The sequence below is a fragment of the Thalassophryne amazonica genome, chromosome 6 (assembly GCF_902500255.1).
Source record: "Thalassophryne amazonica chromosome 6, fThaAma1.1, whole genome shotgun sequence".
Taxonomy (NCBI): domain Eukaryota; kingdom Metazoa; phylum Chordata; class Actinopteri; order Batrachoidiformes; family Batrachoididae; genus Thalassophryne; species Thalassophryne amazonica.
Window position 1 is genome coordinate 59,431,098 of NC_047108.1, and position 19,251 is coordinate 59,450,348.

The following is a 19,251-nucleotide window of genomic DNA, read 5'->3' on the forward strand; positions in this document are numbered from 1 at the left end:
CTGGTGTGATTTTAAGCAGGCTGTCCATGCTCCGAAATCAAAAAACCTGAGATGTTTTGTAAAGAAGAATGGTCCAAAATACCTTCAACCAGAATCCAGACTCTCAATGGAAGCTGTAGGAAGTGTTTAGAGGCTGTTGTTTCTGCAACAGGAGGATCTACTAAATATTGATCAATTTTTTTCTGTTGGGGTGCCCAAATTTATGCACCTGCCTAATTTTGTTAAAAGAATTATTGCACACATTCTGTAAATCCTATAAACTTCATTTCACTTCTCAAATATCACTGTTTGTCTGCTATATGATATATTTAACTGAAACTGCTGATCCAAACAACCAAAAAGGAAAATCATGGAAATCATCAGGGGTGCCCAAACTTTTACATACAACTGTACTTGTTTTAACTGGATTATTAATGTGTTGTCACAGGATGGATAATGACACATTTTTATTCAGCATAATGAAGTGGATAAAATGCAACTGTGTAAAGTACAAAGTTTGGCAAAGTCCAAAATAAGAGTAGTAAAAAAGTAATCCCTTGATTGGGGAAAAAAAAAAAAAACCCCTGCATGTGTAAATATTACTCAATTTTTTGAAAGGGGTCAGTTACTGTTGTCTCCATGTTGGAAAAAACAAAATAGAAGAAAAATGCCACAACCAGGAAGAAGACAACGAACTGAATCCATAGTGGGATGAGGCGAGATGACTTTTTCTCTCCTGGAAGGTTTTCAGCAGATTTGGCTGTTTGCTTCAAAGAAATGTTTCTGTAAGTGGATGGTGTGTACGTGTAAGGTCTAGAAAAAAAATAGAAGAAAAGATGCCACAACAGATAAGCGATTATAACCTGCTCGATCAGCAATCCCACATACAGTGCATCTAGAAAGTATTAACAACACTTCACTTTTTCCACATTTTATGTTGCAGCCTTATTCCAAAATCAGAGTAAATACATTTTCCCCCTGTAAATTGTACTCACAACACCCCATAATGACAGCATGATTTTTTTTTTAAATTTATTATAAAAGTAAGAAATCACATGTACAGATGTATTCACACCCTTTGCTATCAATTACAGCCTGAAGTCTGAATATGATACAACCCCTGGCAAAAATTATGGAATCACCAGCCTCGGAGGATGTTCATTCAGTTGTTTAATTTTGTAGAAAAAAAAGCAGATCACAGACATGACACAAAACTAAAGTCATTTCAAATGACAACTTTCTGGCTTTAAGAAACACTATAAGAAATCAAGAAAAAAAGATTGTGACAGTCAGTAACGGTTACTTTTTTAGACCAAGCAGAGGAAAAAAATATGGACTCACTCAATTCTGAGGAATAAATTATGGAATCACCCTGTAAATTTTCATCCCCCAAATTAACACCTGCATCAAATCAGATCTGCTCGTTGACACTGACCCTATGCCATGACATTACACTATGTGTCTTTTTGCAAGGAATGTTTTCACAGTTTTTGCACTATGGCAAGATGCATTATCATCTTGAAAAATGATTTAATCATCCCCAAACATCCTTTCAATTGTCCAAAATATCAACGTAAACTTGTGCATTTATTGATGATGTAATGACAGCCATCTCCCCAGTGCCTTTACCTGACATGCAGCCCCATATCATCAATGACTGTGGAAATTTACATGTTCTCTTCAGGCAGTCATCTTTATAAATCTCATTGGAACGGCACCAAACAAAAGTTCCAGCATCATCACCTTGCCCAATGCAGATTTGAGATTCATCACTGAATATGACTTTCATCCAGTCATCCACAGTCCACTATTGCTTTCCCTTAGCCCATTGTAACCTTGTTTTTTTCTGTTTAGGTGTTAATGATGGCTTTCGTTTAGCTTTTCTGTATGTAAATCCCATTTCCTTTAGGCAGTTTCTTACAGTTCGGTCACAGACCTTGACTCCAGTTTCCTCCCATTCGTTCCTCATTTGTTTTGTTGTGCATTTTTCGATTTTTGAGACATATTGCTTTAAGTTTTCTGTCTTGACGCTTTGATGTCTTCCTTGGTCTACCAGTATGTTTGCCTTTAACAACCTTCCCATGTTGTTTGTATTTGGTCCAGAGTTTAGACACAGCTGACTGTGAACAACCAACATCTTTTGCAACATTGCGTGATGATTTACCCTCTTTTAAGAGTTTGATAATCCTCTCCTTTGTTTCAATTGACATCTCTCGTGTTGGAGCCATGATTCATGTCAGTCCACTTGGTGCAACAGCTCTCCAAGGTGTGATCACTCCTTTTTAGATGCAGACTAACGAGCAGATCTGATATGATGCAGGTGTTAGTTTTGGGGATGAAAATTTACAGGGTGATTCCATAATTTTTTCCTCAGAATTGAGTGATTCCATATTTTTTTCCTCTGCTTGGTCTAAAAAAGTAACCGTTACTGACTGCCACAATCTTTTTTTTCTTGATTTCTTATAGTGTTTCTTAAAGCCAGAAAGTTGCCATTTGAAATGACTTTAGTTTTGTGTCATGTCTGTGATCTGCTTTTTTTCTACAAAATTAAACAACTGAATGAACATCCTCCGAGGCCGGTGATTCCATAATTTTTGCCAGGGGTTGTACATGATGCCACAAGCTTGGTGCACCCATCTTTGGGCAGTTTTGCTTATTCTTCTTTGCAGCACCTCTCAAGCTCCATCAGGTTGGATGGGGCGCGTCGGTGCACAGCCATTTTCAGATCTCTCCAGAGATGTTCAATCAAATTCAGGTCTGGACTATGGCTGGACATTCACAGAGTTGTCCTGAAGCCACTCCTCTGATATCTGTGTGCTTAGGGTCATTGTCCTGCAGAAAGATGAACTGTCGCCCCAGTCTGAGGTCAAGAGCACTCTGGAGCAGGTTTTCATCCAGGATATCTCTGTACATTGCTGCATTCATCTTTCCCTCAATCCTGACTAATCTCCCAGTTCCTGCTGCTGAAAAACATCCCCACAGCATGATGCTGCCACCATCATGCTTCACTGTAGGGATGGTGCCTGGTTTCCTCCAGACATGACACCTGACATTCACACCAAAGAGTTCAATCTTTGTCTCATCAGACCAGAGAATTTTGTTTCTCATAGTCTGAGAGTCCTACAGGTGCCTTTTGGGAAACTCCAGGCGGGCTGCCATGTGCCTTTTATTCAGGAGTGGCTTCTGTCTGGCCATTATACCATACAGGCCTGACTGGTGGATTTCTGCAGAGATGGTTACCCTTCTGGAAGTTTCTTCTCTCCACAGAGGAATGCTGGAGCTCGGACAGAGTGACCATCGGGTTCTTGATCACCTTACTGACTGAGGGCCTTCTCCCCTGATCACACAGAGTCCTGGTGGATCTGAACTTTTTCCATTTACGGATAATGGAGGCCACTGTCTTCACTGGGACCTTCAAAGCAGCAGAAATCTTTCTGTACATTTCACCAGATTTGCGCCTTGAGACAATCCTGTCTCAGAGGTCTACAGACAATTCCTTTGACTTCATACTTGGTTTGTGCTCTGACATGCACTGTCAACTGTGGGACCTTATATGTAGACAGGTGTGTGCCTTTCCAAATCATGTCCAATCAAGTGAATTTACTCCAGGTGGACTCCAAGTAAGATGTAGAAAAACGATGATCAGTGGAAACAGGATGCGCCTGAGCTAAATTTTGAGCTTCATGGCAAAGGCTGTGAATAATTGAGTACATGTGATATCTTGTTTTTCATTCATTTTTAATTCACTTTGTCATTATGGGGTATTGTGTGTAGACGTTTGAGGAAAAAATGAATTTCAGCCATTTTGGAATAAGGCTGTAACATAAAATGTGGAAAAAGTGAAGCACTGTGAGTACTTTCTGGATGCTTCTTGTGATCAAGATGTTTTTTCTTGAATATGCAAGAACTGACACAACAACCACAACACAAGCAGGAAGTAAAACTAAAATAATTGAGCAAGAGTTGAACCTGTGAAATGATTAGCTGAATACATCTGATTAATTCACTTACTCATCAAAATCTCTCTCTCTGTACAAAGCCGCTGGCCGTGAGGAGCTGGAATACAATTTCCTGTAAAAAATAACAATAAATTTAACGTCCTTCCCCTCACGTCTCACCAACTGGAAAACATCACAATGACATAAGAAGCAGCTTCTTAATGTATGAAAGATCTGAGTCAGGTATGGTGTGTGAAGTGTGTGGATGCTTCATCTTGTTATCAAAATATTTACTGTTTTCTTGAATAAGCATAGATCACGAAGGGTGTACTGTGCGCCTTGTGCCATTGTTGCATTAAATAGGACAGCGCAGTCTCGTTTGAGCCCCTGCATGATTTGACCACATCTGGGGACAGCCTGTACAGACACAAACACCATCACGTCTAACAGATAAAAGGTGTACTGTTTTGTTTTCAGCTGCAATCACCAAAGTAGTCGTGAAAAGTGCAGGTTTTTTTCAGTTCCCAGTGGAGAAGGGAAGACGAGGCAAATGGGAGAGGTCATGTCAGTACAGTAGTGTTCAGAATAATAGTAGTGCTATGTGACTAAAAAGATTAATCCAGGTTTTGAGTATATTTCTTATTGTTACATGGGAAACAAGGTACCAGTAGATTCAGTAGATTCTCACAAATCCAACAAGACCAAGCATTCATGATATGCACACCCTTAAGGCTATGAAACTGGGCCATTAGTAAAAAAAAGTAGAAAAGGGGGTGTTCACAATAATAGTAGTGTGGCATTCAGTCAGTGAGTTCGTCAATTTTGTGGAACAAACAGGTGTGAATCAGGTGTCCCCTATGTAAGGATGAAGCCAGCACCTGTTGAACATGCTTTTCTCTTTGAAAGCCTGATGAAAATGGGACGTTCAAGACATTGTTCAGAACAACAGCGTAGTTTGATTAAAAAGTTGATTGGAGAGGGGAAAACTTATACGCAGGTGCAAAAAATTATAGGCTGTTCATCTACAATGATCTCCAATGCTTTAAAATGGCCAAAAAAAAAAAAAAAAAAAAAACAGACGCGTGGAAGAAAATGGAAAACAACCATCAAAATGGATAGACGAATAACCAGAATTGCAAAGGCTCACCCATTGATCAGCTCCAGGATGATCAAAGACAGTCTGGAGTTACCTGTAAGTGCTGTGACAGTTAGAAGACACCTGTGTGAATCTAATTTATTTGCAAGAATCCCCCACAAAGTCCCTCTGTTAAATAAAAGACATATTACAATTTGCCAAAGAACACATCAACTGGCCTAAAGAGAAATGGAGGAATATTTTGTGGACTGATGAGAGTAAAACTGTTCTTTTTGGGTCCAAGGGCCGCGGACAGTTTGTGAGACGACCCCCAAACTCTGAATTCAAGCCACAGTTCACAGTGAAGACAGTGAAGCATGGTGGTGCAAGCATCATGATATGGACATGTTTCTCCTACTATGGTGTTGGGCCTATATATCGCATACCAGGTATCATGGATCAGTTTGGATATGTCAAAATATTTGAAGAGGACATGCCCTTGAAATGGGTGTTTTAACAAGACAATGACCCCAAGCACACTAGTAAACCAGCAAAATCTTGGTTCCAAACCAACAAAATTAATGCCTCGTAGATGTAAAGAAATCATGAAAAACTGTGGTTATACAACTAAATACTAGTTTAGTGATTTACAGGATTGTTAAAAAAGCAGTTTGAACATAATAGTTTTGAGTTTGTAGCGTCAACAGCAGATGCTACTATTATTGTGAACACCCCCTTTTCTACTTTCTTTTACTAATAGCCCAATCTCATAGCCTTAAGAGTGTGCATATCATGAATGCTTGGTCTTGTTGGATTTGTGAGAATCTACTGATACCTTATTTCCCATGTAACAATAAGAAATATACTCAAAACCTGGATTAATCTTTTTAGTCACATAGCACTACTATTATTCTGAACACTACTGTATAAAAGGAAGATCTGAGTCAGGTATGGTGTGTGAAGTGTGTGGATGCTTCATCTTGTTATCAAAATATTTACTGTTTTCTTGAATAAGCATAGATCATGAAGGGTGTACTGTGCGCCTTGTGCCACTGTTGCATTAAACAGGGCAGCGCAGTCTCGTTTGAGCCCCTGCATGATTTGACCACATCTGGGGACAGCCTGTACAGACACAAACACCATCATGTCTAACAGATAAAAAGGTGTACTGTTTTGTTTTCAGCTGCAATCACCAAAGTAGTCGTGAAAAGTGCAGGTTTTTTCGGTTCCCAGTGGAGAAGGGAAGACGAGGCAAATGGGAGAGGTCGTGTCGGTAAGTGTTAGCCTACACAGCTAACCAGAGTGGCTGCATTCTCTCGCCTGCAAAACCACCTCGACATGTTTGAGCTCTGGGCCATAAAAAAAAAAAAAAATGCAACACATGTCCACTTTACACCACATCGTCACTGTTTCTTTGCATTTTCACTCAGGGACCGTGCCATGTTTCTGTTAGAGACAGATGAAGGCTGTCCCCGGATGTCGAAAAATTATATTGTATGCGTCATATTTTAACTCTATAGTTCCCAAATAAGACTGCGGTGCCCAATTGAAAAATGTTCCATCAGTTTCACATCTTTTGCACCATAAGTGCTACATATCTCATAACCAGTATTTCCTCACAGTATCTGACTATTGCTGCAAATCTCTGACTGCAAACTTTCAAAGTGACATCACTGCCACGCGACTACTCCCTGTGTACACTGACATGTAAGACATGGAAGAGATGAGAAAAACAACATGAAAACTCATTATTCTTTGCTTTTCAAGATGTGTTGGGGGTAGGGGTGCACCGATCCACAATTGTTCATTTCTGATCTGATCCTGATACCTGAATTTGGATATCTGCCGATACTGATACTTTTCCAATCTGATACCAGAGCTCTGTTTGCTTTAATATTATTATCATTATTGTCGATTTTATATGAGGGTTTTCTTAAAAAGGAGGCCTGAAAGTTCAGCTACAATTTGCCAGAAGGTGTATTTAAGATGAAAGCCCAGATTTGATGTTTTGGTGAAAGAATTAAGCACTTTTATTTTTAAAGACTTTTATAGCCTTATTTTTATAGACTTAAAGAGAAAAGATGGCACTCTCTCTCTTTGTCTGTCTGTCCTTCCTTCTCAATTTGCAATTTCAGTGGAGCTTTACTGATATGGGAGACGTATGTTTACATTGTCAAAGTAAGTGTTAGAGAGTAAAAATTAAAAATTAAGTCCTCTGTCTCTGTCTGTCTGTCTCTGTCTGTCTCTCTCCCTTGCTCGCTTTCTCTCTCCCTCTGTCTCTTTCTTTCTCTCTCGCTGTTTTCGTGCTGCGCAAACTTAAAACTTTTTGTTAACACAAAGCCTTTCAACTGTAAAATAAATGTATCATCAGTGACGCTCACGCGCAGGATTTTAATGGAGACTTTTTTCCCTTTCAGCGAACAGAATCTCTTTTGCTTCTCCTCCTCGGCTGCATACTGAGCTGGTATTTCACAGCCTCGGGACAGTGAAGTGGCAAATGTTTTAGCACACATTTTCAGCAACAATACAGTTAATTTTTTGGAAAATCCATGCTCAATGAACACACAATTTGAACCCGAGAGCAGGGCGGAAATTTGCCGCTACTCGCAGCTAGAACACTGGGGAAAAGAGCTCTCTCAAACAGCTTTGCTCCAGAAAACCTCCCCTTCCCCTCCTCAGTAAACCAGCAGAGAGCAAACAATGGCAGTTGAGAAGATTCACAGTGGCTCTTCTCCGATATCAGAAAATGTTGCGGGTTGTATTTTCTGATACGTGAAATATGTCAGTATCGGAAGCTGATCCTGATACTGGATCGCTCACAAAATTAATCATTTTTAAGTGGGTATTTAATAAACTTTAATAAAAAATAATTTAAGTTGGCCATTTAACCAACTTTCATCAAAAAAAGAGAGTGGAATGATGCTCGACAAGGAGCGTTCCAGTGTGTGGATAGGGTATATAAATAAAGACTAAATACGTTTTGTGTTAAAATTGTAAATTTGTTGCCACAATAATAGGCAGATGTTCCACTGGACATTAAATTGTCTCATACGTCTGATTAATTCCCTTACTCATCAAAATCTCTCTCTCTGTACAAAGCCGCTGGCTGTGAAGAGCTGGAATACAATTTCCTGTACAGAATAACAGTAAAATAGACTTAAAGTCTTTCCCCCACTCCTTGCCAACTGGAAAACTTCACAATGACTTTGACCGTTGACCTTGAAAATTGAATCAGTTCTTGCCTATCAAGATATGAATCCTGTTTAAAAAAAAAAAAAAAAAAAATCATCATGGGCGGACTTTGTTACAAACCAGAAAACAGGGATTCATATTTTTAAAGAGTGATATGGGCTAACAGCCCCTCAGTGCCTGAAGTCAGGGGATATTAGCTCCATGTCATGGGTCCTTCACAAACATCAGTGGGCCTGTGTGAAGCGGAATAAATTAAATGTAATTTATGATTGTTACCTGAGGCCAACATATGGCCATCGGGTATTGCGAAAACCTGGCGTCTGTCTGTCTGTCTACAGCATAAATCCAGTTCTATTACTGCCACAGTCTTCAAATTCACAGGGAACATTCTTGGGACACAGACCTTGGACAAGTTCAAAGATGGCTAACCTTGACATATTTTAATAAGTCTTTTAAGAGGTTAAAAATTCACATTCTCTTTGAATCTATTCTGCTTTATTTTTGAGTGGTGGGGGATGAGAGCCAATCAGAGTAGAGCTGCACCATGATGTCAGTGGCTGGTCTCTTCAAAACTGCTTTGCTTTGTGTTTATATGCATGTCTCTCTTATATTATGTAAAAGCTAGAGAGAAATAAACATTTCTAAAACTGAAAACGCTGTTTTCTGGAACCTAATAAAACTTATTTCGTGGACGTTAGCATGGTGATGTCATAGGCTGGTAGCTAGTTGCAAAACTCTGTTTCGTTTGTGTGTAAATATATCCTCTTTGTCATATATTATGTAAAGGATAGTGAGAAATAAACACTTCTAAGACTGAAAACACTTTTTGTAACCTGATAACACATTTTGCGGTGTTAGTGTGCATGCAAAATGTGCACGCAAAATTAAACTCCTTAGAAAGCTAACTTTCTAAGGAGTTAAATTTGTCTCATGAATACCAGCAAATGCACAGAGGGTGATCTACAAATATTCCTTGATTTGCATAGCTTCCACTTTGGTCAAACGCTCATGTACACACACACACACACACATACACACATGAAAAGCCGCCTGCAGACGCTGTTAAAACGTAAATATTGTTTTTGATTGACTGATTAATAGACAGGCTTTATTGAACATATACAAATTGTATTGATTACTCCTATCACCTTTCTCCACCCACTCTATCCTGCCTGCACTCTCTTCTTCACCTCTCTACCACGCTCTCCATTACTTTGGACAGTTGACCACAAGTATTTAAATTCATCTACTTTCACCACTTCTACTCCTTGTAACCGCACTATTCCACTGGGCTCCCTCTCATTCACACACATGTACTCAGTCTTGTGCCTGCTGACTTTCATTCCCCTGCTCTCCAGAGGATATCGCCACATTTCCAGGCTAGTTCTCTTACTCTCACTGAAGATCACAATGTCATCTGCAAACATCATAGTCCATGGAGACTGTTGTCTGATCTCATCAGTAAACCTGTCCATCACCACTACAAACAAGAAAGGACTCAGTGCTGATCCTTTGTGTAATCTCACCTCCACCTTGAATCATTCCTACTGCACTTCTCACCACTGTCACACTATTATTGTACATGTCCTGCACTACCCTCACATTCTTCTCTGCCACTCCAGACTTCCTCATGCAACAACAACTCTTCTCTTGGCACCCTGTCATAAGCGTTCTCTAAACCCACAAACACACAATGTAACTCCTTCTGGCCTTCTCTATACTTCTCCATCAGTATTTTCAGCAAACATTGCATCAATAGTGTTCTTTCTCAGCATGAAACCATACTGCTGCTCACAGATCTTCACCTGCTTTCTAAGCCAAGCTTCTACTACTCTTTCCCATAACTTCATGCTGTGGCTGATCAACTTTACACCTCTGTAATTACTGCAGCTCTGCACATCACCCTTATTAAAAATAGGAACCAGCACACTTCATCTCCACTCCTCAGACATCCTCTCACTTTCCATGATTTTATTTTATTAAACAATCTGATTAGAAACTCCACTGCCATCTCTCCAAGACATTTTCATGCCTCCACCAGAATGTCATTTGGTCCAACTGCCTTTCCACTCTTCAGCCTTTTAATAGCTGCCCTCACTTCATCATTACTTATCCCTTGCACTTCCTGATTTACTCTTGCCACATCATGCAGCCTTTTCTCTCTCTCATTTTCTTCATTCTTCAGCTCCTCAAAATATTACCTTGACCTTCTCAACACACTCTCCTCCATTGTCAGCCAGGGGTCAAAATACATTTTTTAACCTACTTGCACTGGTGCTAGTAACAAAAAAATTACTTGCACAACAAAAAAGTTACTTGCACAACCAAAAGTCAGTCTTATATCAACCTTAAAACTCCTCCTCTGATGTGTCAGATTCTTCCTCTCTGGGGAAAGTTTGAGGGGAGAGCAGCAGCAGCAGCAGCTTTTTTTCCACGTGTGTGTGTGAATGAATCCTCCGTGAAGATTATTTTATTTATTAACTACACAGATGTATAATAAAACAAATGGTGACTGGTTTATAACACAGTGATGACAGGGTTTGAAGGGAGAGAGAGCGAGGAACTACGGAGCCCTAGAAGTGTCATCGCAAAATGTTTTGCATGTGGAGAGAATGTGCGCATGTTTTATTATATTGTGCGCTCATTTTGTTATATTGTGCGCTCAATTTGTTATACTGTGCGCACGTTTTATTATATTGTGCACTCATTTTGTTATATTGTGCGCATGTTTTAGGCATTGTTTGAGTAAAACAAGGGCACGATCTACTTGAACGTGGCCACAATTTGTAAAACGTGCATTCAATTATTCAATATTGTCTTGAAACACAAATGTTGTGTTGTGTGGGCCGCCAGAAGAGGAGGTACTGCTGGCCCACCACCAGAGGGCGCCCTGCCTGAAGTGCGGGCTTCAGGCACGAGAGGGCGCTGCCGCCTCCAGGAACAAGCCGTGGTGACAGCTGTCACCCATCAACCATAATAGGTAATATTCTCAGCCTTTTTGGTATTTTCTAAATCTTTCTATTGTGAGTGTTTGCAGGAGTACCGGTCCTTAGTTTGTGGAGGCTGTGCAGGACGGCACTCTTTTTCCTCTGAGGGATCGCTGCAGCACCTATTGAGTGAGAGGTGGAGGTGGAATTCCCACCAGGATTGTTACTGGGTGTACACACACCCACACTTGACTGTCTTTGTTTTCTGCCAGCAGTACCAGATCCGACACGCCGAGATGGTGGCCACCTGGGGACTTTGGGACTTGGCGGCTCCAGTATTCCTTGGGTTCGGTGGCAGTGGAAATCGTGTGGTTCCGGTTCATCTCCAGACGGGCGTCTCTTATCATCGAGCCTGCCCACACGACACCTTTATTAATTGACTTGTGTACATTCTGTAATCTGCTGTGTTTGGTTGTGACATTCACAACAGTAAAGTGTTCTAATTTAACTCCTTCCATTGTCCGTTCATTTGCGCCCCCTGTTGTGGGTCCGTGTCACTACACTTTCCCAACAGGATATCTCGGCCAGCGTCATGGACTCCGAGGGGCGTCACCCGGCTGTTGAACGACCAATGGAAGAGCAGGGAGCGCAGGCGTCTGCAGGAGGCGTGATTGGTGAGCTACAGCACATTCTCGCAGCCTTTACGGCTCGGATGGATCAAAAGCAAAACATCCTCCTGAACCGCAGGGTGGAGGCTCTCTCCGCGCAAATGGCGGCGAACGCTCAGGGCGCTGCTGCAGCTCCTCCTCCTGCCGACCCTGTGCAGGATATGAATGTTCCAGTGGTGGTTCAACAACCCCTCCCACCATCCCCTGAAGCATACATAAGCCCTCCAGAGCCGTACGGAGGTTGTGTGGAGACGTGCGCGGACTTTCTCATGCAGTGTTCGCTTGTCTTCGCACAACGTCCCGTCATGTACGCATCAGACGCTAGCAAAATAGCTTATGTGATTACTCTGCTTCGGGGAGAGGCACGCGCTTGGGCTACGGCGCTTTGGGAGCAAAATTCATGGCTCCTTCACACGTACACTGGGTTTGTGAGGGAGTTCAGAACAGTGTTTGATCACCCTAACAGGGGAGAGACTGCTTCAACTGTGCTGCTGTCTATGAGACAGGGACGCCGGAGCGCAGCCGCTTATACAGTCGACTTCCGCATCGCGACTGCGAGGTCCGGCTGGAATAACGCTGCGCTCCGCGCCGCCTTCGTAAACGGACTGTCGTCGGTCCTGAAGGAGCACCTGGTGGCCAAGGATGAACCGCGGGAATTAGATGGGCTTATCGATCTTGTTATACGGTTGGACAATCGGTTGGAGGAACGCCGTCGGGAACGAGACGAAGGGCGTGGCCGGGCGTGCGCCGTCTCTCTTCCTTCCGGGTCCGAGAAAGGTCCGCCCTTCCCACGCTCCCTGGCCTCTACGTCCCGTGGGGCGACAGCTCCCCCTGCTGACGAAGCTATGGACACGAGCAGGGCCACATTCAGACCACCAAATAGACAGAGGAGGCTTCCCCGTGGGGCGTGTTTTGTTTGTGGCTCAATGGAGCATCAATTGAGCAATTGCCCCGAATGGTTAAACACCAACGCCCGCCCCTAGAAACTGGGCTTAGGGTGGGCCAAGAAATTCACGTGGGACACACACACATTTCCACACGGCTCCCATTTACAATCCTTAGTGGGGATTTAACCCTTCAGGCCCCAGCACTGGTAGACACAGGGTCAGAAGGGAATCTGCTAGACAGCAGATGGGCCAGGGAGGTAGGGCTCCCTCTGGTGGCTCTTCCTTCACCATTGCAGGTGCGAGCACTAGATGGCACCCTACTCCCTTTAATCACACACAGGACACTACCAGTAACTCTGGTAGTGTCAGGGAATCATAGGGAGGAGATTGAGTTTTTTGTGACTCCTTCTACCTCCCGTGTGATTCTGGGGTTCCCCTGGATGCTAAAACACAATCCCCGGATTGATTGGCCGTCCGGGGTGGTGGTACAGTGGAGCGAGACCTGCCATCGGGTGTGTTTGGGATCCTCGGTTCCTCCCGGTTCCCAGGCTAAGGAGCAGGTCAAAGTTCCCCCCAATCTGTCGGCGGTGCCGGTTGAGTACCACGATCTTGCTGACGTTTTTAGCAAGGATCGGGCACTCACCCTTCCCCCGCACCGTCCGTACGATTGTGCCATCGATTTGTTGCCAGGCGTGGAGTTCCCGTCCAGCAGGCTGTACAACCTCTCCCGACCTGAGCGCGAATAGATGGAGACCTACATCCGGGACTCCTTAGCTGCCGGGCTGATCCGTAACTCCACCTCTCCGATGGAAGCAGGTTTCTTTTTTGTGGGCAAAAAAGATGGCGGTCTTCGTCCATGCATTGATTACCGGGGGCTGAACGAGATCACGGTTCGCAACCGATACCCGTTGCCTTTGTTGGATTCGGTGTTCACCCCCCTGCATGGAGCCAAAATCTTCACAAAGTTGGATCTTAGGAACGCATACCACCTAGTTCGGATCCGGAAGGGAGACGAATGGAAGACGGCATTCAACACCCCGTTAGGTCATTTTGAGCACCTGGTCATGCCGTTCGGCCTCACTAACGCCCCCGCGACGTTCCAAGCTTTGGTTAATGACGTCTTGCGGGACTTCCTGCACCGATTCGTCTTCGTATATCTGGACGATATATCATCTCCTCCAACTCCGTCGCCCCGGATCCGGCCAAGGTCGCAGCGGTGAGAGACTGGCCCCAACCTACGAGCCGTAGGAAGCTGCAACAGTTCCTCGGCTTCGCAAATTTTTACAGGAGGTTCATTAAGGGGTATAGTCAGGTAGTTAGCCCCGACAGCCCTGACCTCACCAAAAGTTCCCTTCACCTGGTCGGATCGGTGCGATGCCGCGTTCAGGGAGTTGAAACAGCGCTTCTCGACTGCACCTGTCTTGGTGCAGCCCGATCCTAGTCGCCAGTTTGTGGTTGAAGTGGATAGGAGCCGTGCTATCCCAGAGCGGAGAGACCGATAAGGTTCTTCACCCGTGTGCCTATTTTTCCCGCAGGTTGACCCCAGCAGAGCGGAACTATGACGTGGGCAATCGAGAGCTCCTTGCGGTGAAAGAGGCTCTTGAGGAGTGGATACACCTGCTGGAGGGAGCGTCAGTGCCTTTCACGGTTTTTACTGACCACCGGAACCTGGAGTATATCAGGACCGCCAAGCGACTGAACCCCAGGAAAGTCCGCTGGTCACTGTTTTTCGGTCGTTTTGACTTCCGGATCACCTACCGCCCCGGGACCAAAAACCAGAGATCGGATGCCCTGTCCCGGGTGCACGAACGGGAAGTCAAGACCGAGCTGTCGGATCCACCGGAACCCATCCTACCGGAGTCCACTATCGTGGCTACCCTAACCTGGGACGTGGAGAAGACCGTCCGGGAGGCCCTGGCACGGAGCCCGGATCCCGGAACTGGACCGAAGAACAGACTATACGTCCCACCAGAGGCCAGGGCTGCCGTCCTGGACTTCTGTCACGGGTCCAAGCTCTCCTGCCATCCAGGGGTGCGTAGGACCGTGGCAGTGGTCCGGCAGCGCTTCTGGTGGGTGTCCCTGGAGACTGATGTCCGGGCTTACATCCAGGCCTGCACCACCTGCGCCAGGGGCAAGGCGAACCATCAGAAGGCACAGGGACTCCTACAGCCACTTCCTGTGCCTCATCGCCCCTGGTCCCACATCGGTCTGGATTTTGTCACGGGCCTCCCGCCGTCCCGGGGACACACCACCATTCTCACGATAGTGGACCGATTCTCCAAGGCGGCCCACTTCGTGGCCCTCCCGAAGCTCCCGTCGGCCCAGGAGACGGCGGATCTCCTGGTCCACCATGTCGTCCGGCTGCATGGGATACCTACAGACATCGTTTCAGATCGCGGTCCCCAGTTCTCCTCGCAGGTATGGAGAAGTTTCTGCCGGGAACTGGTGGCCACCGTAAGCCTCTCGTCTGGGTATCACCCTCAAACTAACGGACAGGCCGAACGGGCCAACCAAGAGTTGGAACAAGCCCTTCGGTGTATTACCTCCGCACACCCGACGGCTTGGAGTGAACATCTGGCCTGGATCGAGTACGCTCATAACAGCCAAGTGTCCTCTGCCACCGGCCTCTCCCCGTTTGAGGTGTGTCTGGGGTACCAACCCCCTTTGTTTCCTTTGGTGGAGGGAGAGGTCGGTGTGCCCTCGGTCCAGGCCCACCTGTGGAGATGCCGTCGGGTGTGGCGCACCGCCTGTTCGGCCTTGTTGAGGGCCCGGACGAGGGCGAAAGCCCATGCAGACCGTCGACGGTCCCCGGCCCCCGCATACCAGCCCGGGCAGGAGGTATGGCTTTCCATCAAGGACATACCACTCCAGGTCGAGTCCCCCAAGTTAAAAGACCGATTCACTGGACCATTCACCATCCTTAAGGTCCTCAGTCCTCCCGGCCTCACTGCGGATCCATCCGGTCTTCCATGTCTCCAGGATTAAACCGCATCACACCTCACCCCTCTGTGCACCCGGTCCGGCGCCGCCTCCTGCCCGTATTATCGACGGGGAGCCGGCTTGGACAGTACGCCGGCTCTTGGACGTCCTTCGCATGGGCCGGGGCTATCAGTATTTGGTGGACTGGGAGGGGTATGGACCCGAAGAACGCTCCTGGGTGAAGAGGAGCTTCATCCTGGACCCGGCCCTCCTGGCCGATTTCTACCGTCGCCACCCGAACAAGCCTGGTCGGGCGCCAGGAGGCGCCCATTGAGGGGGGGGTCCTGTTGTGTGGGCCGCCAGAAGAGGAGGTACTGCTGGCCCACCACCAGAGGGCGCCCTGCCTGAAGTGCGGGCTTCAGGCACGAGAGGGCGCTGCTGCCGCCAGGAACAAGCCGTAGTGACAGCTGTCACCCATCAACCATGACAGCTGTCAGTGATCATCTACTCCACATCTGGAATAAAAGCAGGAAGACACCTCCACCACATTGCCGAGATATCATCTTCATCAAGAGGTAATATTCTCAGCCTTTTTGGTATTTTCTAAATCTTTCTATTGTGAGTGTTTGCAGGAGTACCGGTCCTTAGTTTGTGGAGGCTGTGCAGGACGGCACTCTTTTTCCTCTGAGGGATCGCTGCAGCACGTATTGAGTGAGAGGTGGAGGTGGAATTCCCACCAGGATTGTTACTGGGTGTACACACACCCACACTTGACTGTCTTTGTTTTCTGCCAGCAGTACCAGATCCGACACGCCAAGACGGTGGCCACCTGGGGACTTCGGGACTTGGCGGCTCCAGTATTCCTCGGGTTCGGTGGCGGTGGAAATCGTGTGGTTCCGGTTCGTCTCCAGACGGGCGTCTCTTATCATCGAGCCTGCCCACACGACACCTTTATTAACTGACTTGTGTACATTCTGTAATCTGCTGTGTTTGGTTGTGACATTCACAACAGTAAAGTGTTCTAATTTAACTCCTTCCATTGTCCGTTCATTTACGCCCCCTGTTGTGGGTCCGTGTCACTACACTTTCCCAACATGTTGACTATTAGTCAACAAACCAGCAGACAGTGTAATACATTTCCCCATTAGAAATGGATCTGGTCAGGGTACATCATGGTTTGGGTGCACAAGGACATACAGAGAACTCCAGCTGCCCAGCATGGCATGAAAAAGGATGCTGAGGGAGAAGCATCTCCCCATTGTAAGGATGACTATTTAGGTCATATTATGGAGTTAATTTTAAACGAAAGGAAAACGTGCACACGTTTTATTAATCGGCGGGCTCAATAAAAGGAAAACGTGCATACGTTTTATTAATTCATGGGCTCAATTAAAGGAAATCGTGTGCACAAATGATCATGGCCAGAAAAAATATCACTTTAAGTTAGGAACCGCAGCGGCAGCCAGTTTTTTTTTCCACGTGCACGCGCAAACTAATCATCCATGAAGATGATTTTTTTTAACTACACAGATGTATAATAAAACAAATGGTGACTGGTTTATAACACAATGATGACAGAGTTTGAGAGCAGAGAGAGAGGAACCGCAGCCAGTTTTTTTTTTTCTTTGTTTACATGTGTACGCGCGAACACAACAAATAGAGCACAGCAACTCTCTCCGTGTGCGGGAGTCATAAAATGCAGTGAAGACAAAGACAACACACTGGAAATTGTTTTTTCCTTATTTATTCCTTAATTGGTTCATTCTACTGGTGCTTATAGTTGATAAAACTTGGATAAAGTTACTTGTGCCAGTGGAGTATAAAATTACATGCACCGCTCGAATAATACGTGCACAAACTAGCACATGCACATACTATTTCGAGCCCTGTCAGCACATTGCCATCTGCATCTTTTACCACCCTAGCCTGCTGCACATCCTTTCCAGCTCTATACCTTTGTTTGGCCAATTGGTATAAGTCCTTTTCTCCTTCCTTCCTACTGTTCTTCTGCAGCTTCTTGTGCAACTCACTAAATGCCTTTTTCTTAGCTTTTGCCACTTCTCTTTTCTCCTTACACTGCATTTCCTTGTACTCCTGTCTACTGTCTTCATTTCTCTGACCACCCCATTTCTTTTTTGCCAACCTCTTTCTCCTTATGCTTTTCTGGACATATTAGTTCCACCACCAAGACTCCTTATCTTCCTTCCGTTGTCCAGATGTAGGGATGGGTACTGATAAGATTTTATTGATATCATTATTGATTCCGCTTACTGATCCAATTCCTTATCGATTCCCTTATCAATACCTCTTGTGAATTTTCTGTGTACTAAAAGTAGGCTTTACAGTTTTTCTATGTCAACAACATTTTAATGAGTCTTAAAGTAAATAAATATGAAATTGGTCACTGGATCCTTGATCTCCGGACATAAATAAACTCTACATGGTGGATCCTTGATCTCTGGACATAAATAGAAATAAACAAAATCTGTGTTTTTCTGTCACAGCATTTCCTTTCAGACATTAATGGCATAAATGTCACTGCATAGCTTCTGAACTGAGCTCAGCCGGCTGTGCTGCACATCAGCATCAGTGTAATTCATAAAGAATGCAGGATGTCTCATTTTGGGAGGAAAAATGTTTTGGTCGATTTAGTTTATCATTTGTATTACAACGTTTGGAAAGAGGTGTCATTAGATTTAAAACGGCAATTCGCTTTGAAGTTATTAATTCCGGCCGGACTCTAACTTGACTCGGCAGAGAGCGGTGTAGCATTTGGAGCTGTGCGAACAGAATGGAGGACGATTCTTATTTCTTTCCTGCAACAAGATGAGTCCCAGTTAGTGACTTTAATCCACACAAAAGTGACTCATGATTGACATCTTTAAATGGCTTTGAGAGGGGTTAAGAAGCAGGCTTGCCACTTCTGAAAAGCAGCGAAGCAGAGAACCAACAAAGCAGCGAGTCGGAGCACTGCTTCGTTGGTTCAAGCTTCAAAGCGGAGCCGTTACAGAAGCAGTTGATTACACACTTGCTGCAGGGTCTGCAATCAACGTAGAGAAATGGTCATTTTCCCGATAAACACTCTAAAAACAACGGCCGCTCTGAAGGATTGATAAGGGAATCATTAAGCAAAAAGGCTATTGATGTCGGTGAATGGAATCATTTCTTAACAATTCTCAAAAAGAATCAGCACCCGATACCCATCCCTATCCAGATGTCATGCCCAGTACCTTCCTAGCTGTCTCCCTCACATCTGCAGTACTTTCCCAGTTGCCTAAAATTGCTTCTCCTCCATCTAGTGCCTCTCTCACCTGCTCACTGAATTTCACACAACAGTTTTCCTCCAACAGCTTCCACCATCTGCTCCTTTGTTGAGCTCTCACTCTCTTCTTCTTTACCTCTAATGTCATTCTACAAACCACCATCCTATACTGTCTCGCTACTCTCTCTCCTGCCAGTACCTTACAGTTTCCAATTTCTTTGAGCTTGCATCTCCTACACAGAATGTAGTCCACCTGGGTGCACCTTCCTCCACTCTTATATGTCACTTGTGTGCTCCTACCTTTTCTTGAAGTAGGTGTTTACTACAGCCATTTCAATCCTTTTTGCAAAATCAACTACCATCTGCCCTTCCACTTTACTGTCCTTAATACCATATCTACCCAT

At 44.9% G+C, this 19,251-nt stretch overlaps 1 protein-coding gene across 6 annotated transcripts in view; it reads right to left on the reverse strand.

The window, feature by feature from the left end:
- Positions 1-272: 272 nt before the first annotated feature.
- The window catches only part of LOC117512232 (emerin-like), a 57,779-nt gene continuing 38,800 nt past the window's right edge, over positions 273-19,251 (reverse strand). For 2 of the 6 annotated variants that reach the window (XM_034172223.1, XM_034172225.1), the window contains 2 exons: positions 8,064-8,123; positions 273-792 (listed from right to left, as the gene is read on the reverse strand). In XM_034172223.1, coding sequence (XP_034028114.1) covers positions 579-792; positions 8,064-8,123 — 274 coding nt within the window. In that variant the 3' untranslated portion in view covers positions 273-578. Of the gene's footprint in view, positions 793-3,990; positions 4,051-8,063; positions 8,124-19,251 lie in introns of all 6 variants that reach the window. The other 4 variants (XM_034172221.1, XM_034172224.1, XM_034172220.1 and 1 more) reach the window with 3 other exon arrangements.